Genomic DNA, 22734 nt, shown 5'->3' with positions numbered 1-22734 from the left:
GCATACTCAAGGGGCAACTTACAATGACCAATTAACCTACCAGCCGGTTTGTCTTTGGGCTGTGGGAGGAAACCGGAGCACCCGGAGGAAACACACGTGGTCACGGGGAGAATATAAAATCTGCCTATAGGCAGCTGCGGGGATTGAACCTGGGTTGCTGGGACCACAAAGCTTTGCACTACCGTGCTCCCCGTTTATGTCACCACATACACCTTGAGGTTAATTTTCTTGCAGGCATTTAGAGGTTAGTAAAGAAATACAGTTAAATTTATGAAAAACTGTACATTTTGTAAGCAAAGACTGACCTTTGTGGGGGGAAACCAGAGCACCCAGAGGAGACCGACGCGGTCAGGGGCAGAAGGTGCAAATTCTTTACAAACAACAGTGGGAACAGAACTGCGATCTCATAGCTGGCTGCTGTAAAGCACAGTGCTAACTGCTATGCTGCGCTACCAGCCCCGCTCACACAGGCCAGTTCACTACGTCAGAGCGTAGGGGTAGTACAAGGTAAAACAATAACAGTGCAAGTGTTGCAGTCACAGAGAAAGAGACGTGCAGCTGAGGTCCTTTAACATCTGCCGGACGATGCTGAGGATCTTCTACGAGTCTGTGGTGGCCAGTGCTATCATGTTTGCTGTTGTGTGCTGGGGCAGCAGGCTGAGGGTAACAGACACCAACAGAATCAACAAACTCATTCGTAAGGCCAGTCATGTTGTGGGGGTGGAACTGAACTCTCTGACGGTGGTGTCGGAAAAGAGGATGCTGTCCAAGTTGCATGCCATCTTGGACAATGTCTCCCATCCACTCCATAATGTACTGGTTAGGCACAGGAGTACATTCAGCCAGAGACTCATTCCACCGAGATGTAACACTGAGCGTCATAGGAAGTCATTCCTGCCTGTGACCATCAAACTTTACAACTCCTCCCTCGGAGTGTCAGACACCCTGAGCCAATAGGCTGGTCCTGGACTTATTTCCACTTAGCATGAGTAACTTATTATTATTTAATTATTTATGGGTTTACATTGCTATATTTCTTCACTATTCTTGGTTGGTGCAGCTGTAACGAAACCCAATTTCCCTCGGGATCAATAAAGTATGTCTGTCTGTCTGTAGACAATAAGGTGCAGGATCATAATGAGCTAGATGGTGAAGTCAACAGCCTGTCTTATCACAGTAGGGAAATGATTCAATAGTCTTATAACAAACAAAATAATCAAAGTTTGAATGCCTGGACCCTCCAGCCTCTCATTTCCTCTCTCAACAGGTTAAACACAATTCAAGATTCACGATTGTTTATTATTATTCTTCAATCAATGAGAACAAAATGGTTGTTACTCTGGATCCGACGCGGCATAAAAATACACAATAAAAACACAATTATTATAAATATAAAAGCTATCCTATAAAGTACAAACGGTAGAAAATCTTCAGATGCTGGAAATCCAACGCAACACACACACACACAAAATGCTGGAGGATCTCAGCAGGCCAGGTAACGTCTGTGGGAAGGAGCAGACAGTCGACGTGTCGGGCTGAGACCCTTCATCGGGACTGAAAGGGAAGAGGCGAGATGCCTGAGTTAAAGGGTTGGGGCGGGGGAGAGGGGAAGGAGGCTAGCTGGAAGGTGATGGGTGAAGCCAGGTGGGTGGCAAAGGTCAAGGGCTGGAGAGGAAAGGACAATAGGAGAAAGGGAAGGAGGAGGGGACTCAGGGGAAGTGATAGGCTGGTGAGGAGAAGTAGAAGGTCAGAGTAGGGACTAGAGGAGGGGATTTGTCAACTGCAGGGAGAAATCGATGCTCATGCCATCAGGTTGGAGGGTACCCAGGTGGAATATGCGATGTTGCTCCTCTAGCCTGAGGGTGACCTCTTTTTGGCACAAGAGGAGGCCAAGGACCAACAATGTACAACTAAGTATGGCTGTGTATATCTATAAGATTAGCTTATGTGTTGGTGCGTGGTTAAGGTGTTGGTCTAGTGGCCTGAAGGTCGCCAGTTTGAGCCTCAAATAAGGCAGCGTGTTGTGTCCTTGAGCAAGGCACTTAACCACACATTGCTCTGTGACGACACCGGTGCCAAGCTGTATGGGTCCTAGTGCCCTTCCCTTGGACAACATCAGTGGCGTGGAGAGGGGAGACTTGCAGCTTGGGCAACTGCCGGTCTCCCATACAACCCTGCCCAGGCTCGCGCCCTGGAAACCTTCCAAGGCGCAAATCCATGGTCTCTTGAGACTAACAGATGCCTATTATTATCAGTTTATGTACGTAGACTGTACACAAAGTGCAGGAGTATCTGTACATAAGGTGACTCTGATAGGAAATGATAAAGTGACGAAGTGACTCTTGGCAAGCGAAACTCTTCTAGGTAGCAACAGGACATGTGGAAGCACAGCAGGACAGTGACTGCGTCAGTGTGGGGATAAGTGTGAGGTGGCCGCGTTTGGGGGTGAGAGGTGCTAGGGGGCCATGGGGAGGAATGACCAATGTGGATGTAGTGGTGGAAGGAGGGGTGGAGGTGTTGATCAGCCTGAAGGCTTGGGGGATGTAACTGTTTTGAGTCAGGTGGTCCTGGCTTGGGTAGTGCATAGCCTCTTCCCCACCGGGAGTGGGACGGACAGTCCATGAACAGGGTGGCTAGTATCCTTCATGATATTGCTGGCCTTCATGGTAATGTCATCGGTGCTCATGCCTACTTCACAAAGCAGCCTCCAGCGACTCTTCCTCAGTACAGATTTAGAATCACAATCGGGTTTATTATCATTGACATATATTGTGAAGTGTGTTGTTTTGCAGGAGCAGTACAGAGCAGTAGATGCTGCGTGCATACATCTACCGATGCCTCGGGACACATCTTCAGTGATGTTCCTGGCATCATCGGGTGTTTCGGGTCTTTCAACATCATACACCCTCCTCCGGGTGACCCAGCCGGGGCAGATCAGACCCCAGCCTGTGTCCAGGTGGCTAGCAACACATGACTCCATGGCTCCCCTCTCTCGAGCCACAGCCACCTTGAGGCCCTCTCTGCCGCATCGGTGGTACTGCGGATGGCTCTCCTCTTCCTCCCTCCCTCGATGCCCAAATTGCCGAAGGCTCTGGATGAAATATACTCTCAACTAAAATAAGAAATAATAAATCTACCTATCTATCTGTATATAGTATATATAGATAGTGTTGTATGAAGATGCTCTGCTGCACACCACTGTTGTAAGGTGTGGCTACTTGTGTTAGGGGTCACCTTCCTGTCAGCTTGAACCAGTCTGGCCAGTCTCCTCTGACCTCTCTCATTGACAAGGCACTTTCACCCACAGGTGTCGCTCGTTGAATGCTTTTGATGAGCTTTCATTGCTGAGCTCTAAGGATTCTGAGATACTCAAACCACCCCATCTGGCACCAACAATCACAGTCAGTCAATTAGCTTACATTTCTTCCCTGAGTACTGAAGCAGGGTCTTGTCCCAAAATGTCAACTGTTTACACACTTCCATAGATGCTGCCTGCCCTGCTGAGTTTCTCCAGCATTTTGTGTTGGATTTCCAGCATCTGCGGAATATCTAGTGTTGACGTTTCTTCCCTATTCTGATAATTAGGCTGAACAACAGCCGAACCTCTTGACCACGGCTGCATGCTTTTATGCATTGAGTTGCTGCCACATGATTGTCTGAATAGGTATTTGCATTAACAAGCAGGTGCATGGAATCCTGTTGAATATCACTAGCGTATACGGCAAAATTAGTTGTTTTGTGGCAGCCGTACATTACAATACATAATAATAAATGACAGTAAATATGTTTAAGTTAAATAAGCAGTGCAAACGAGAAAGAAAAGTAGTGCAGTCGCGGTCATGGGTTCAATGTCCGTTCAGAAATCTGATGGCAGAGGGCAAGAAGTTGTTCCTGAATTATTGAGTGTGTCTCTTCAGGCTCCCTTCTGATTGCAGCAATGAGAAGAGGGCATGTCCTGGATGGTGGGGGGGGGGGGGGTCCTTAATGACGGATGCCGCCTTTCTGAGGCATTGCTGCCTGAAGATATGCAGAACGCTGGGTAGGCCAGTGCCCACAGCAGAGATGACTGAGTTTACAAGTATCTGCAGCTTATTTTGATCCTGTGCAGTAGCCTGCCCCTTTCACACCAAGCTGTGATGCAGCCAGTTTGCACCGTACAGGTGTACCTAATGAAGTGGCCATTGAGTGTATGTATATATAATAAATAAATAGTGCGAAACGAGACTTCCTGCTTCTCTCTATCCCCTATGGACTGCTCCATCCACTGTAGGAAGGTCCCAATGATCCAGCATCTGACAGATCTGATATTCTGATGGGTCATTATCTGGCCCACTGCCTTCATTATCAATGGGCCAGCTTCTCAGTGATCCACCTGGTCACAAAGTTGGCCATTAAATAGTTAACGATATTGGTGAGGCTGAAGTTGGAGTATTGTGCTCAGTTCTGGTTACCTACCTACAGGAAAGATATCAACACACTTGAAAGAGTTCAGGAAAAATTTACGAGGATGTTGCCAGGACAGAGGACCAGAGTTATAAGGAAGGGTTGAACAGGTTAATACTTTATTTTCATTTTTAAATTTTATTTGGAGATAAAGCACAGTACTAGGCCTTTCCAATCCATCGAGCCCACGCTGCCCAATTACACCCATGTGTAATTAATAACAATTAATAATAATAATAATAATGGGCATCCGTTAGTCTTGCAGGACCATGGATTTGCACCTTTGGAAGGTTTCCAGGGCGCAGGCCGGGGCAGGGTTGTATGGGAGGCTGGCATTTGCCCAAGCTGCAAGCCTCCCCTCTCCACACCACCGACGTTGTCCAAGAGAAGGGCACTAGGACCCAAGCAGCTTGGCACCGGTGTCGTCACAGAGCGATGTGTGCAAGGACACAACACGCTGCCTCAGCTGAGACTCGAACTGGCAACCTTCAGATCACTAGACCAACGCCTTAACCACTTGGCCAACACGTGACCAATTAACCTACAAAATCACACTTCTCTGGAATGTGGGAGGAAACTGGAGCACCTGGAGGAAAACTATGCAGTCATAGAGAGAATGAAGGAAGTTCTTACAGACCATGCCGGGAATTGAACTCAGGTCACTGGCATTGTAATAACATTACATTAACTGCTTCACTACCGTGCTACCCCATGGTATCATCGGGAGAGCAGGAGAATGAGGGGAGATTTGAGAGAGGTATACAAAATTATGAGGTGAATGCAAGCTGGCTTTCTCCACTGAGGTTGGACATGACTAGAACTAGAGGTCGTAGGTTAAGGATGAAATATTTAAGATAAACATGAGGGGGCACTTCTTCACTCAGAATGTGGGTTGACTTGCCAGAGGAACTGGGTTCAATTGCAACCTTTAAGAGAAATTTGGATGGGTACATGGGTGGGAGGGGTATGGAGGGCTATAGTCCAGGTAGAATAATAGCTCAGCATGGACTAGATGGGCCAAAGGGCCTGTTTCTCCGCTGCAGTGCTCTGTGGCCACAAGATGGACTCTTCACCTCACAATGTAGCTTGTCATGGTCTTCATTGTTTCTCTGCACTTCGCTTTTTCATTAGCTATTGAACTTCTTTCTGTACTGTTACTGTTTTCCCTCGATGCACAGAGGTGATGAAATGATCTGTCTGGATGACATCCAAAACAAAGTTTCTCACTGTACCTCAGTGTATGTGACATTAATGAACCAAACAGCAGTCGCTAGTTACCAACCCGTTCAGACTGAAAGCCCCAACTGTTCACACAGCGTGCAACTTCCCTTCACCAAATTCCTGATGGTATCACGAAGAGTTAGGACACTCCCAGAAAATCTTTTATATTTTCTTTATATTGATATCTGACACAGCTTTCACACTGTTACCGCAATGGCGTTAAGATACTCAGATCCTACCTCTTCAGCTGCTGACCAACTGACTTCCCTCGACACCTCGGCATTTCCACTGCCTCCCTCTCATTTTTTTTCTCTCCTGTCCAGCGCTGGCACCTTGCCCGTCACCTTCCGCTGCCTCGAGGAGAACTTGCACATCGACCGGCGGGTGACTCGCTTCGTGTTGCCCATTGGCGCCACCATTAACATGGACGGCACGGCCCTCTACGAAGCTGTGGCGGCCATCTTCATCGCTCAGATGAATGGGATCATGCTGGACCCAGGGCAGATCATTACAGTCAGGTGAGTCTTCCCATCCTGTCCACGGACAGTCTGTACATGGCCCAGCCAGAACTGGAGACAGTTTTGTGCCTTGTTGTTGAACTCGGCAAGATCTGCGACAGTACAGGGTTCCTCTAGCGACGGGGAAGTTGCATAGTTTGTGGCTCAGTTCCACATTCACAAGTTGTCGGGCTGGTTGTATATCCCCATTTGCTTGGTGACACCTTTGAATGATCTACACCAGTCCTCAGTCTGTTCAGGCAATTCCAGGTAGCCCAGTTGTAATTAGCTCCTGGGGGAGGGCTTTCATCCGGTGGAATTTCCATCGTTGGGTGTTGTTTGAGACTGGCGAGCCGGTCTTCCCACAAGGTGATGCGGGCTTCAGATGGGGTTGATTGTATTGGAACAACACTGTTCATGAAGCTCTTCCCTGATGTTAGGCAGCTGGCTGTAGGTGTATGACCACGTAGAGGGTGCCTCTCACCTGATGTTTGACAGAGTCGTTCTTTCTTGCTGGCTACCGTTCTTCTTATATCAGGAAGAGCGATATCCATCGGGACAGATAGGCTGTTGGTGTTTGTTGGTTTTAAACAACCTGTGATAAGTCGGCAGCTTGCATTCGGAACGGCATCCATCTTCTTAGCATGAGTAGATCTTCCCCATGCAGGGCAGACATATTCGGCAGTGGAATAGCAAAGAGCAAGTGCACTGGCTCGCAATGTTTTCGAGCTTGCTCCCCGTTTTGTGTCAGTGAGCTTATTCAGGATGTTGTTTCCTGCCCTTGTCTTATTGATGTGGTTCCTGAAAGTGAGGCCTCTGTCAAGGGTGACTCCTAAGTGGACAGGGTGCTCGCGATGCGTCAGGGTTGCTCCACCCCAGGTTACTTTAAGCTGTCGTTTGGCTTCATGGTTCCTGAGGTGGAATGTACAAACTTACATCTTTGATGGGTTTGTGTGGAGGTGGTTTTCTTCATCGTAGGTTGTTAATCCCTCCAAGGCCTCAGAAAGCGTTTTCTCCACGGTGTTGAAATCAGTGCTTTGGGCGGTGATGCGTAGGTCATCAGCATACGTAAAACGGCGTGTGACATCACCTGTAGGTTGGTCATTCGCATAGATATTGTACAGCAGAGGAGAAAACACGCTTCCCCAAGGAAGTCCATTCTTCTGAATATGCCAGGTGAGTGACCCATCTCTTCCCACTGACTTGGCAGGGAAAGCTCACATCCCTGTGCCAAGAGCACAACATCTTTACTGTATTTGCTTCTCCCTTCCTGCATCCCCCACCCCCCCAGTAACAGACATGACCTTTACCCTCTTCCTCCACAGTAGGGAGACAGGCCACCAAGAGACGGGTGTGCTGTAGTGTCCATAAAAAAACCATTCACCCCCATGGGAGTCTTAATGTTTTATTGCTTTACAGCATTGAATCACAGTTGACTTAATTTGTCTTTTTTTTTTGACACTGGTCAACAGAAAAAGACTCTTTCATGTCAAAGTGAAAACAGACCTCTACACCATTATCATCAGCCCCACTGATTTGCTTGCTATCCAGAAATCATTTAGAATGACTCGATGACTGAACTCCACTGTCCTTTAGGGCAAAGAATTCCAAGCTCTCGCCATCCTCTAAGAGAAGACATTTCCTCGAGTCCCATTCCTCATTAGACCATCCCCTTATTCTGACCCTTGGCTCCAGGCTTCTCATGTGAGGAGACGCCCTTCCTGTATACAGCCCGTCCACCTCTGTGAGGATATTGGGAATTTCAATGAGATTCCCTCTTATCCCTCTAACACGGGTCAGGTTCAGACTCATCACTGTACAGATGCACTGTACAGATGCACGTGTGATAAACCATGGTCTTTTGCTGCTGGATTCCATCCACTTCAAGGTTCGATGTGTTGTGCGTTCAGAGACGCTCTTCTGCACACCGCCGTTGTAACACGCGGTTTGGCCATTCTCCTCTGACCTCTCCCATTATCAAGTTGATTTCACCCACAGAACAGTCACTTACTGGGTGTTTAAACTCGAGAGACTGTTGTGGGTGAAAATCCCAGGAGGTCGGCAGTTTCTGAGATACTCAAACCGCCCCGTCTGGCACCGACAATCATTCCCAGTCAAAATCGGTTAGATCACATTTCTTGCCCTTTCTGATGTTTGGCCTGAGCAACAACTGAACCTCTTGACCATGTCAACATGCTTTTATGTCAGTTGCTGCCACACGATTGGCTGATTAGATATTTGCATCAACAAGCAAGTGTACTTTACAAAGTGGCCACTGAGTGTATAGCTAAGCTCTACTCAATTCCTCTTCATATGTGAAAGCTGGCCTGCCAGCCTGGTGAATTAAAGATTGGCTTTTTTTGTCACAACACATCCAGTGAAGTTTGCATCAGCGATAAATTCAGCCTGAGGATGTGCTGGGGGCAGCCAACAAGGGTCAGCACACATCTCACGCCAACATAGCAGGCCCACAACCTGCTAACCTTAACCTGTACATCTTTGGAATGTGCGGAGGGAACTGGAGCGGCTGAAAGAAACTCCCACGGTGGTGGGGAGGACGTAGGAACTCCTTACGGAGAGCAACGGGAATTGAGCCTGGGTCGCGCACGCGCGCAAGTGTTACGCAAACTGCTGTGCTACCGTGCCGCCCTCGTATTCACCTAACCTCTGGAGAAGGCAGGTCCTGTTTACCCAATCTCTCCTTGTACGTCAAAGTACCATCCCCGGCAGCAGCCTGGTGAGGCTTCACATCATACCCTCACCCTGCCTTTGGCGAGGAGGCCCAAACTGCACTCAATGCTACACGTGCTGTCTCCCCAGCACCCTGTGTCACGGCAGTTTGTTAGGCCCAGTTGATGGAGATAGGGAGAGGATGGTCTGATAAACATTTAGAGCATAGAACATTACAGCACAGTACAGGCCCTTCAGCCCACATCGTGCTGACCTTCTAATCTACCCTAAGATCAATCTAACCCTTCCCTCCTACATATTCCTCCATTTCTCTATCATCCCTGTGTCTATCTGAAGAGTTTCTTAAATCCCCTAATATATCTGCCTCTATAACCACCTCTGCCAGGACCTTCTATGAACCGACCACTGTGTAAAACACTCACCTCTGACATCCACCCCATACTTTCCTCCATTCATCTTAACATTACTGCCCCCTTGCATTGGCCATTTCCACCCTCTCTGGCTATCCAGTTGATCAATGCCTCTTATCGTCTCGTACACCTCCATAAAGTCACCCTCTTTCACTCCAAAGAGAAAGGCCCTAAATTGCTTCACCTTTTCTGATATCCTGGTAAATCTCCTCTGCACCCTCTCTAAAGTTTGCACCTCCATCTTATACTTAGGGGTGGAAGTGAGCAGTGAGGGCTCGATGAGCCGGAAAGCCTGTTAGCTCACCGTATCTATAAATCAAGGGTACCCAACCTTTTTTATGCCATTAATCGAGGGTTCTGTGGATCTCAGGTTGGGAACCCCAGCTCCAAGTTTAAAACAATAAAATACTTAAATTTCGGCCTGTTTCCTGAATCGATCTCTCGTTTTTCTCCCTCTCAGCTTGACGGCCACCTTAGCCAGTGTTGGAGCTGCCAGCATTCCCAGCGCTGGCCTCGTCACCATGCTCCTGATCCTGACAGCAGTGGGTCTCCCCACCCAGGACATCAGCCTCCTCATCGCAGTTGACTGGCTGCTGTGAGTAGGTCCGAGCGGGGGTGACTCGGGGACTGGGGCTGGGTGGTGCCTGTGCGGGATGTCGGAGGGCTGAGGAGGGGAGGTAAGAACATAGGTTGGACGATGAGAATGAGGCAAGGAAGATTGGAAAGGAATGCGTGGAAAATGGCAGTTCGCTCAGCCCCTGAAGAACCGTACTCAATGTTTTAGGAACAGCTTCTCTCCTTCACCATCAGATATCTCTATGCACCATGAGCTCATAACACTACCTCACTGTCTATCTACAACACACACACAATGTTGGTGGAACACAGCAGGCCAGGCAGCATCTATAGGGAGAAGCACTGTCGACGTTTCGGGCCGAGACCCTTCGTCAGGACTAACCGAAAGGAAAGATAGTAAGAGATTTGATTGACATGGGGAACAAAGTTAGCATTGCTGGAAATGGTCAGTAGACCAGGTCTGGCCCATGGAGTGACAGAGCCTTGGAGTGGTACTGCCTTTGTACCAAGGAGAACCATCACTGATCTCAACAAGTCAGCTAGCGTCTATGGAGGGGAATAAACAGTCAATGGTTTGGGCTGAGGTCCTTCTTCGGCACTGGCTGACTGTCGCTTTGTGGCAGCAGAGGAGGAAATACAGTGGAATCTGGTTCATTGTGTCATCAGTTAATTGGGGCAGGCACGTATCTGGAAAAACCCTTAAAGCACCAAAACTAATTGAGAAAATCATTGGGATTCCCTTCATTCATTTTGGACAATATGCTGCTTAACTGCGGCCAGAGAATGTTACCTAACTAGTGTCAGACGCGTGCACTTATGTGGCCATTAGTCAGGACACTATGCTTAGAGCGAAGTTTTTAAATAACATCAGTTGTGAGTGCCTATGTTCAAAAAGCAGTGACTTTTGACACTGAAAGTTGGCAAGGAGTAAGCAGTGAGACAATTCAGAGTTATTCTGCTCACTGAGGTTTCAAGCATTCAGGTTTGGAGTTGCCAGAAATGGATCGAAGAGTGAAAATGAAATGACTTCACTACTTCAACAAGTTAGGAGCTACAAAGAATTTTGAAGGTATCGACAAACAACTTGAATGTCACAACGAAAATGAAGATTTGGAGAAGTGCTTGGCTTAAGATGTTGGGGAGCATTTATACAGCAGTTCAGCTTCAGGTTTGTTGTCGGGGTCCCTGGGTACACGTGACGTGGAAACTGGCTTTTTGCAGAAGCAGCAGCGGAAAAGGACAAACAGAAGTTAAAATAGATTTTAATTCAGATATATTTACATCAAGCCATACAGTGAAATGTATCATTTGTGTTCAGGTTTTTTAAAGGTTGGCTTTATTTGTCATGTAGCTCGAAACAGTGAAATGTGTCGCTTGCACCAATGACCAAAACTGTCCATGAAGTGTCACCCCACTTCCGGTGCCAACACACCCCACTAACCCTAACCGTGCATCTTTGAAATGGGGGAGGAAACCCACGTGGTCACGGGGAGAAAGTACAAACTCCAAACAGGCAGTGGCGGGTATTTAACCCCGACTGCGCAGCTGGCTCTGTAAGGCTTTGAGATTACTGCTGCTCTAGAAGGTTGCCTGCACACCCAAGGATGAACTGGGGGCAGCCCACAAGTGTTGGAATGAATACTGGGGTCAACATGGCATACCCAAAACTAACACTAACTCTAAGTATTTCTGTATTTATACACATTTTACCTCAGTTTATTGTATATGTAATTCTCTATTCCGATAATTGTTGAATGTTGTTTTTTGTTGCATGTCGTGGTCAACACACCACAGCAATTTCCCAGTACCTGTAAATGTATATGGGGATAAAGATAATCTTTGACCTTCGATCTTTGACATTTCTTACACAACAAAATGAACATAATGATACTAGTAGAGAGAGGGGAATACATTCCGAGGTAGTGTCAGGGATTTTCAGGTGGGCTCAGGAACCTGATGGCCGTGGGGAAGAAGCTTTCGTTGAACGCGAGGGTATGGATCTCCTGCCTGGTGCATGTTGTCTTGTCTCTCCCCCTCCCAGAGGTGTAAACACCAAAGCAATGCCCCCAACCTCAGGATCGCTGGGCTCTGCAGTGACAGGTCTTTGTTTTGCAGGGACAGGATGAGAACGTCGGTAAACGTGATCGGTGACTCCTTCGGTGCTGGCATAGTCCACCACCTCTCCAAACGTGAGCTGGCAGCCATCGACGCCCAGCACGCGGACCAGGCCGACTTGGAAATGATTAAGCTCCAACCCTCGCTCAACAATGAGAAGATTTACAAGATGGAGATCAAAACTGCGCTTCCCTACGCAGGATACAACTCCTTGCCCACAGACGATTATGAAGTAACGCTTCCAATTCGATCGACTTTCGAATGCGTGTGCTCTTTGTCGGCCCACGTGTGTCCTGTAGAGGTGCCCAGAATGATTGATCAATGTCCAAATCAACAGAGAAAGTGCAGTGAATCGGCACAAGAGATGCTGGAAATACAGAGCAACATGTACAGAATGCTAGAAGAACACAGCAGGTCAGGCAGCATCTACGGAGGGGAATAATGTCAACATTTTAAACAGACACCCTTCAGCAGGACTGAAAAAGAAGGGGGAAGAAGCCAGAATAAGAGAGTGGGGGGGGGGGGAGGGGGAAGAAGTACAAGCTGGCTGGTGTTAGGTGAGACCTGCTAAGGGGGAGGTGGGTGGGGAGGGGGTTACGAAGTAAGAAACTGGGAGGTGGGAGAGTCAAAGGGCTGAAGAAGAACAAAGCTGATAGTCGAGGATAGTGGAAAGGGGAGGAGATGGGGAACCAGACAGAGATGGGTGGGACTTGAGGGTGTGGAAGGGGAAGAGAAGAACCAGGAATGAAAACAAAAGAGTGGAGGAACTAATTGAAACAGAGTGAGAAATTAGTGGAATTTAGAGAAAACAATGTTCATGCCATCCAGTTGGCGACCACACAGATGGAATATTAGGTGTTGCTCCTCCAACCTACACTTGGCCTCATCGTGTCAGTAGAGAAGGCCATGGTAAAGAGATATCGACTGTTCATTCCCCTCCATAGATACTGCCTGACCTGCTGAGTTCCTCTGGCATTTTGCATGTGTTACTCAAGATTTATGCATCTGCATAATCGCTTGTGTCTCAATGTCCAAAGATGCTCTAAAGCAACGACGTAATTTTTTTTGTAATTATAAAAATAGCTAGACCTCACAGTCAGCTGTGATATAACAAATATTCTTCTTTAATGGTATTTCCTGAGGTTCACATCTTGGCCAGGGAAGAGAGAAGATCTGTCCTTGTCAATGGACAGTGTCTTGAGGCTTGCTGTTACGTTTCCATGGAAAGGGTCTGCTTAAGTGTAGATACAACCACTGGCAGTGTGGCATTCCATCAACCCAGCCCCAAAGGCTTACTTACTCTATGATTTAGAGTTATAGAGTAATACAGAATGGACGCAGGCCCTTTGGCCCATCTGGTCCATACTGACCAAGGTGCACATCTGAGATAGTTCCATTTCCCATGTTTCAAAGGTTCATTTATTATCAAAGTATGCAACTCTGAAATCCTTCTTCTCCAGGTAGCCACGAAACCCAGACAGAAAAGACAGAAAAGAACGACAGCACAACCCCCAAATCCCTCCTTCCTGCACAAAAAAACAAAGAAAGACGGGACAGACACATCAACCCCCAAATCCTCCACCCCGCTCACAAGAAAGTGAGAAAGATCCGCTTTAAAAAACAGAATATAAAAGTTCTATAAGACTGGAAAAAGTATATAATCCAAGTCCATATCCAAAATGCAGAAAACGTGGCTAATATTCCCTCTCCCTCTAATAATTGGCCCACATCCCCCTAATAATAATAACAATAATAATATTAAAAACTTAGTACCAAGACCATAAGACATAGTAGTAGAATTAGGCCATTCAGCACCCCCCATCAAACCTTCTCCGCCATTCCATCATGGCTGATTTATTAATCCTCTCAACCCCATTCTCCTGCCTTCTCCCTGTAACCTTTGACGCAATTGAGTTTGAGTGAACATTTTTAGAAAGAGTGAACGCCAGGAAGCCTGACCAGGGGATCATCAGATGAAAAGACCGTAAGACATAGAAGCAGAATTAAGGCCATTCAGCCCATCATATCTGCTTCGCCATTCCATCACAGATGATGTATTAACCCTCTCAGCCTCATTCTCTTGCTTTCTGCCCATAACCTTTGACACTCTGACTAATCAAGAAACTATCAAACTCTGCTTTAAGTAACTTGGCCTCCACTACCATCTGTGGCAATGAATTCCACAAATACCCCCTCTGACTAAAGAGATTCCTCCTCATCTCTGTTCTAAAGGGACACCCTACAATTCAGAGGCTGTGCTCTTTGTCCTGGACTCTCCCACTGTTGGAAACATCTGCTCCATTTCCACTCTACTAGGCCTTCCAATATTCGGTGCTTCATTGAGATCTACCCCACCTTATTCTTCTAAACTCCAGCGAGTACAGGCACAGAGCCATCAAATGATCCTCGCACATTAACTCTTTCACTCCCAGGATTACTTTTGTGCAATTCCTCCAGACCCTCTCCAATGCCAGCATATCCTTTAAATTACTTAATATTATAATAAAAAACAATAATTGTTATTAGTAATACATAATCATCCATGTCACATACAACTGCAACTGAATTTTATATGTCATTATAGTACCTGCCTCAACTACTTCCTCTAGCATCTTGTTCCATGTACCAGTCATCCCCTGGAGGAAGAAGTTGCCCCTCAGTTTTCTTTAAATTCTTCACCTTCTCACCTTCAGCTTGCAAGGACTCACCCTGTGTCATCTTCTTTTTCTCTGTCTTGTTTTACGGCGATTGGCACCCAGCTTAATGGTGCATTACCGCCACCTTCTGCACTTACATTCTAAATCCCTTCTCACACACACACGCACTCTAAACTACACTTTATCCTTCCTTCTTTGGCCATCCTAGTACCCTATTCCTGCTTATCCATCATACACTATATAAAAAAAATCCCTGAATCCCTTAAGAAAGCTAAAAGTACCCTTTACCTGTGCTCTCTCACCCATGCCCAGTAACCCTTTTAATGTGAATTCCTGCACCCCCAATTCCCTTAGATTAATTCTCATCATCTCTCTCTGTATCCCATACTTCCTGCAACTCAGAACTACATGTTCTACCGACTCCTCTTCCTGACATTCCTCACACAAACCTGTCTGGTGTTTCCCTATCATTTTTAAAGTTTTGTTTAGTGCATAGTGCCCCAGCCTTAACCTAGTCCACACAGTTTTCTCTCTTCTGTATCCACTGCCTACCCTAGTACCTGTAACACTCTTGTATTTGATAGAAATGCCTCCCTTTCCCCTCTCTGTCCTATCTTTCTTGCCACGTTTGGATGATTTCTTTGCCAGATTACACACTTAGCCTCTGCTTTACTGATACTAATGTGCATTTCACCCTGTGTCCCTCATAATTTAATACACCTCTGTAAGGAAACCACCACCCCCATTGACACACCAAGGAATAAAGTGCCAGCCTGCTCAAGGTCTTTCCGTAGCTTCCACTGATCAGCTGGTAGTGAGAGGGTTAGACAGTCCTGATGTCCTATTCATTGGGGCGAAGCATAACTACAATAACATCTCCCCACATCATCAGTGACCCACCCCTCCCAGGCCATGTTTTTCCATCATCGAGGGCTCAGTCTGTGCAGGCCTTACTCTCCTTTTCACTTCTCAGGTAGGAGGATCCCAACTCCACCAACATTTACTCCCCTTCCACCATCAGCCTCCTGAACCGGTGTGGAAAGCTTCACTCACCTCAACCTCAACCTACAAACTCACTTTCAAGGGCTATAAAACTCACGTGATTAGTGTTATTTATGTATGTGTGAGTGCACATGTGTGTGTGTGCATGTGTGCGTGTGTATGTGCGTGTGTGCGTGTGTATTTGCACATTAGTTTTCAGTCTTTTCGGTCTTTGTTTTTCATTAGTTCTCTTTTACTTTACTTTCCTTGAATGCCCGCAGGAAATGATTCACTAAGTAGTTTATGATGGCATATACATAGAGTAATAATTAATTTACTTTGAACTTTCACAGATTATAGACTCCAAGAATGAAGGTACAGAGGAAGACGACAATGAGCTGGAGGGAAAGGAGGAAGAAGAAGAACTGAAGAACAGCATTGAAACCCTGCCCAACTGTGACACGGAGAAGAGTGAAGATGTGAATGGAGAGGATGAATAATTCTGTTTGGTTTCTCGAGTATCTTTTAGCCTTTTTTCCCCTCTTAGAGACCAGTAGATGTAAATCTTTAGTCCTATAGAGAGGCCCAGCACTCACTTGCACCCAAAAGCATGCTTGATGATAACCCATATCATTTGTATATTCTACCAGGTGGTTTCTCCCATACCTTAACAACTCAACCACTTCATGGTAGTTTGGAATTGTCAATGCGTCAGGATGGTCCTGGGATTAACAGGTAACTTGCTCAAGCACCCGAGATTAGCACCATTACATAACTCTATTCCTTTTTAAAGCGTTTTCTCAAGAACCCAACTTGGCATTTTACAAATAAACTGGTGAATAATGGCAAGGTTTAGAGTAAGAATCACTCAGATGGATATTCAAGAGTCTAGAAGTTAACTGGATGGCTGTGGGAAGGCAGGGTACTGCAGGAGTAGATTTATGGAAACAATGGTGAAAGTGCGAAGGTGGGTTGGGGAGGCTAGAGGCTGTAAGACCACCTCTCCATTGCAGGCACCTTTAGATAGATAGTTCAAATCCATGCAGTGACTGAGATTCCAGGTAAGAATGGAGTGTGTGCTAGAATAGGTACAGGAACTGAACTTGTCCAAAAGTTTCACCACATCCAGGAAAAGACCACATTGTTTGAATCAAAAGATGTCATCATGAAATAGTGTACATATATGTGTTGCTATCTGTGTTATGTGCTTGATGTAAAGTGGAGGTGTTAATGTATATATTTGATGAATATTGTTTCAAAGTGAATTGTGCTTTAGCAGATTTTTCTTCCAGTTTTGCCCAAATGTTCTGTAAATTCTCGGAGGTTAAGTCAGGTGGTACAACCCTGTAACCCTATCCTATCCTCGTTACATGCAACAGTGAATGTTCTCTCTGTCACTGGTCAATGCCATTGCATATGAATGAATAATAGACACTGTAGACATGGATTCTGGGGACCTGAACAGAAATAAAGGTGATGCTCAACAGATCAGGCAGGTTAAACATCGCTCTCTGAAACCACTGAGTTGAGACCAAAAACACAAGAGATTCAAGTCAGGAAATGTAGAGGAAGCTTGATCCAAATGCATAGCAGTGGAGATGGTTTAGAGCAGGGAATCCCAATCTTTTTTATGCTATGGAACCTTATCATTAACCGAGGGGTCTGTGGAGCCCTGGATTAGAGGGATAAAGGCCAAATGCAGGCATGTACCTTTGGACCAAAAGGCCTATTTCCGGTTGTATGACCCTCTGACTCTGACATAAGATCACAGCAGGAGGCCACTCAGCTCACTGAGTCTGTTCCGGCTACAAGGAGAACTTTGCCACCAGTTCCACAATTCCACTCTTACCCCACGGTTCTGCAAAATTGCCTTCTCTCCACTGCCCCTCTCCTTCCCTCTAGAAAGTCGATTGACTCTATTTTGATCCCATTGTGGGCAGTCATATCCCCTTCAAATGTCAAAGCTCAAAATAAACTTACTATCAAAGTATGTGTCAGAAAATGTAGAGGAGGCTTGACTCAAATGGAGAGCTACAGAGACAATCTAACAGTGAGCGATTACTTTAATAAAAGATCTACAATATAACAAGCTATGAAGAGCCTCAAAGCAAGACAGAGTGGATATTTAACACAACAAGACAGCAAAGTAACTGATGCCTGGGAGCAACTGGTTGAGGCTCGCTGGTTCAAGGACTGTGGATGAGAACTGGGTTTAAGTAGGCTGCAGGAGATGAGTTGAGAACTGGGTTTAAGTAGGCTGCAGGAGATGAGTTGAGAACTGGGTTTAAGTAGGCTGCAGGAGATGAGTTGAGAACTGGGTTTAAATAGGCTGCAGGAGATGAGTTGAAAGCAAGTGACGGGTGACTCCTGTTAGCTGGTTGGAGACTGGGAGTTTCCTGCATATGCAGGTCTGATAGGATCCCTTCTCCTATGGCCAGCTCCTGATGGCCCAGGGCTAAACAATGGGTCCTCAATGAGCGATGATTCCAAGATGATTCCAAGACCTCCCCTCCGGGCTCCCCAGTCGACCAGCTACTGCACAGCTCAATCACGATGATGTGAACCCATCAACTGGTGAACTGTGTAGATTGCAGCCTCAGTTCGAGAGGCGCAGGCTTAGGTAGGTTGAGTGGCCCATGGACAGCAGGCAGGACACGTGGAAAGTAAGTGTGATCCAGAGAGACATTGAAAGCTGGGTTCATGCAATGGGCAATCTTAAAGGGACTAATGAACTGGGGTGAGAGCTTGTGGGAGTCATTGCACAGGGGCAGATATTGTGTGGACAGCCAGACACGGTTCCCTGGCCGCAGTAGTCTGGCTGGGTGCTGATAGCGGTTAGCCTGATGGTAGTAGGCATGGTTGGCAGCTAGGATGGCCCACCGTGCCCTCACCCAAGCACTCTGACATTGGTGAACCAGGTCTCTGGTAGACAGAGCCTCCATTTTGGTTCCCTCGTGGGGAACAATGGTGGTTGGTAACCATGGAGCACCTCTACCTGTGGCAGAGGAGGTGTGTAGACTGGGGAACAGCTCAGGCCAGAGCAGGTACTTCCTCCATGGGGAATGGTTAGGGGTAGTGAAGCATTGCAAAAACTTCTTCACTTGCTGATTGACCTTTGACAGCTAGAGGACAAACTCACCGAGGTACGGAGGTGGGGAGCAGGAAAGTGGCCAGAAACAGTGCCCGGGTCTGACACAAAGCTCCGAGGGAAGCCGTGGAGGTGAACTACACGTCGGAGGACCGGATCCGCCATCGTCGCAGCTGATGGGGAGGGCAATGAAGTGGGCCACCTTGGAGGAGTGGTCATGGTCAACGTGGCCCCATTGGAAGGTGGCAGATCCATTATGATGACTGTGGTGACGTGGGACCACCGATCTAGGGGGACCTGCATGAGCACAAGAGGGCCAGAGGTTTGGAAGAAATGGACTGGGCACATTGAGGGCAGGCAGCAATGAACTAACAAATACCTGTAGTCTTGGTGGGCCACCAGAACCAATGTGACATCAAGGGTGTTCTTAACGATGCTTTGGTTGAGTCCACGGTAGTCAATGCAGGGACAAGGACCCCCATCTTTCTTTCTGATAAAGAAGAATCCTGCACCAGCTGAGGACTGGGATAGTTGAACAAGACCATGTTGCAGTGCATTGGTGACGTAGTCATTCACAGCTTGGGTCTCAGGAGAGGAGAGGGAGAAATTCAGGGAAGGGTGGTGCCCGAGAGGAGGTTGAACAAGCAGCGAGGTGTCAGGGTGCTGGCTTCCCTTTTACTGAAGGCAAAGGCTGAAGTGAGATGTTCCTGCGGGTGTTTTCCTCCATCTCCATAGAATGACGGGGTCTGCTGAGGTTGTCAGCGGTGGTCCCCAACTCAGCAGCAAAGCTGACGACGAGGCAGAGTGAGAGTCGTGCGTGGAGCGCCGGGCGGTCTCAAGATGGTGGTGGGGGGGGAGTGTTTGGTGAGTTGATAAAGGGGATTTAGGTGGGCCAGCAGTGCTCTGTGATGCTCCTGCCCAGGCTGTATGCACAATCTGACTGTCTGTCCCTGACCCCAGGGGACATTCGTCAATGGATGCACACGTGTAATAGCTCGGCCCGCACGTGTAGACTTTCCATGTTAGGGAAAGATTAGTTCAAAGAATTAAAGTAGATTGAAGTCAGAAACACCTACATCCACATCTGATACAATGTTAGTAACCTGCCTGTCACATAAGCCATAAGATATAGGTGCAGAATTAGGCCATTTGGCCCATTGAGCCTGCTCCACCATTCCATCATGGCTGATTTATTATCCCTCTCAACCCCACTGTCCTACCCTGTTCCTGAAACCTTTGGCACGCCTACTAATCAAGAACCTATCCAAGTCCGCTTTAAAAGGATGTCAGAGGTAGGTTTTTTACACAAAGAACGGTGAGTGAGTGGAATGCCCTTGTAGAGGCAGATACACTGGGGGCATTTAAGAAACTTTTAGATAGGTGCATGGATGAAGGAAGAATGGAAGGCTACGTGGCAGGGAAGTGTTAGATTTTAAAGTAGGTTAAAAGGTTGGCGAATGGTTAACTGGTTATGGGCTGGGGGCCTGTCCTGTGCTGAAACGTTCCGTGCTCTATGTGCTTAAATATACCCAGTGACTTGGTCTCCATTGCCCTCTGTGGCTGTGAATTCCACAGATTCACCATCTGCTGAATAAAACCCTCCTCATCTCCATCCAATGTCCTTCTATCGCGAGGCTGCGCCCTTAGGTCCTAGACGCTCCCTAGATTCTACATACTAGCCAATCAATTGTATATCTAGACTCGCGGAAGGATCATATAGAGGTAGGCTTCAGCAAACTCGAGTAACTTTGGACCAAGTGTAGAGTGGTTGGACAATACCTGTCACTGTGGTGACCAGGACCAGCATTGCCAAACTCTCCAGCAGCAATGTGTTCCTCAACCAAGAAATGAACCTGATATTACTGTTCCTTGGGTTCAGATCGACCCCTTTCCCCTGGAACTTTAAAACTTTGTAAATGTAAATAAGTGTGATGTTGTGTGTGATGTATTTGATCAGTTGTGTATTGTGAACGTGTGCATAGTCAAAGTACCATGAATAAACCGGACATACTTTTAATGCTCTGCGTTTCCTGCCTGTTGTTGTTACACTGCAAGTTACAGCACGTAGATCCTACACCAACAATAGGGACAATGAGGAAAAATCAAACGTGTCCAAAGTGACAAAGCTTTTGGAATGGGAATTGGTTTTTCAGTCTCACATGCACTGAGATACAGTGGAAAAGTTGTCTTGCATTCTGTTTTATACAAATCAAATTACTACACAGTGTACTGAGGCAGTAAAAGGAGAAGCAATAACAGATTGCAGAAGTGTTAACAGTTACAGAGAAAATGCAGAGCAGGCATACAACAACGTGCAAGATCAAAGCGAGGTGGATTTTGGAGATGGACTGAGCCCAGTCAGTGAGCAGGAGTACAACAAGGAGCGGCGATATCATCCAGGTCCATTGGTGAAGTTGAAAACAGGCTGCACTTTGCGGCAGTTTTCAGAGTTTAACTGCACAGGATTCACAAGAAAAGGCAAATAAAAATGAGGCAGGTGCAAGCAGAGCAGCCATTGTGTGAGTGGCCCAGTGTCGGAGTGGTTTCGGTAAGGTCAGGCTGGGCTAGGGAAGTATCTGGTATCTTTCTTCTTTCTCTCTATTTTTTTGTTCCTTGTCTGTTAGGGTACAGCTAGGGCAATGAGAATGGCTCCAGGGGCAGGTTTTTGTTCTCTGTGTGAGATATGGGAATTCTGAAGAGATCCGGCCTCTCGGATAACCACATCTGCACCAGGAGCACGGAGCTCAAGCTCCACGGAGCACAGGAGCTGCAGCTCGGTGACCTTCGGCTCCTACTGAAATCTGAAGAAGTGATAGATAGGAGCTTTGGGCAGGTAGCCACATCGAGGTTGCAGGAGGCAGGTAACTGGGTGACAGTCAGGAGAAGGAAGGGAAATGCCGATCCGGTCACTGTTCCCCTCCATAATAATTATGCCACTTCGGACGCTGTTGAGCGGGATAAGCCTACCAGGCGTGGGGGACGCACAGTGACTGGGTCTCTGGCACTGAGTCCGGAGCTGTGGTTCAGAAGAGAGGTGAAGGGGACTGCAGTGGTGAAAAGGGGTTCCATAGACAGAGGAGTAGAGACGAGAGGACTAAACACAAGAGCAACTGAAAGAAAGGTTGGGTCAGGCAGAGCGGCCATTGTTGGAGTGTGCCAGTAATAGAGTGGGAAGGCTTTGGCTTGACAGGCTGCAACGAGAACAGGCAGAGGCACAGACAAGGGACAGGTAAGCCTTTTTTTTTGGTATAGAGTAGTGAGAATGGAACGTTCCTCCTGTCAGATCCGGGGTTTCAGGACAGTTTCCAAGAAGACCACATCTACTGGAAGTACACCCAACCTCAGCTCTTAACTGACAGGGTCAAGGAGTTGGAGCTGGAATTGGATGTCCTCAGGATCATCTGAGAAGCAGGAGACATTAGAGATGTGGTCAAACCCAGAGTACATGCTTCAGACAGCAGATTACCAGGAGAGGTAAGGGGATTAAGAAGTCAGTGCAGGGTTCCTCTGTGGCCATTCCTTCAGCAAAAAGTTTACCTCTTTAGATACTGCTGTGAGGGATGACCCGTGGCCAGCTCTGATGCTTGACCAAGAAGGGTAACGTCAGGCGGAATTGTAGAGATAGGGGACGATAATTGGGGGACAGACAGGAGATTCTGTGGCCGCAAAGGGGGCACCAGGATGGGTGCGTTGCCTCCCAGGTGCTAGGGTCCAGGGTGTATTGGAGCGGCTGCAGGATATTCTCAAAGGGGAGGGTGAGGAGCCGGAGATCGTGGTACATATTGGCACCAATGACATAAGCAGAGAAGGGGAGGAGGCTCGATACAGTGAGTATGTAGAATTAGGAAAGAGGCTGAAGAGGAGGTCCTCCATCTCCTGATTACACCTGGTGCCACAGGTTAGTGTAGGTAGAATTGGGGCAATAGCATGGCTGAGGAGATGGTGCAGGGGATAGGTTTTCAAGTTCTTGGATCACTGGAACCTTTCCTGGGGAAGAGCTGACCTGTATGAGAGGATCAGGCTGCACCTGAACTGGAGGGGAACTAATAACCTGG

General features: G+C 47.2%; 1 protein-coding gene across 1 annotated transcript in view; it reads left to right on the top strand.

Annotated features, from left to right (window-relative positions):
* Positions 1 to 16091, top strand: part of LOC132382788 (excitatory amino acid transporter 2-like) — a 172050-nt gene extending 155959 nt beyond the window's left edge. Inside the window, exons 9-12 of the mRNA XM_059953250.1 lie at positions 5988 to 6182; positions 9723 to 9857; positions 11954 to 12185; positions 15945 to 16091. Of these exons, the coding sequence (XP_059809233.1) occupies positions 5988 to 6182; positions 9723 to 9857; positions 11954 to 12185; positions 15945 to 16091 (709 nt within the window). The remainder of the gene's footprint in view (positions 1 to 5987; positions 6183 to 9722; positions 9858 to 11953; positions 12186 to 15944) is intronic.
* Positions 16092 to 22734: the final 6643 nt, after the last annotated feature.

This window comes from Hypanus sabinus, chromosome 29 (assembly GCF_030144855.1).
Source record: "Hypanus sabinus isolate sHypSab1 chromosome 29, sHypSab1.hap1, whole genome shotgun sequence".
Classification (NCBI taxonomy): Eukaryota; Metazoa; Chordata; class Chondrichthyes; order Myliobatiformes; family Dasyatidae; genus Hypanus; species Hypanus sabinus.
Note: the sequence above shows the minus strand (reverse complement) of the source record. Positions and strands in the feature narration are given on the sequence as shown.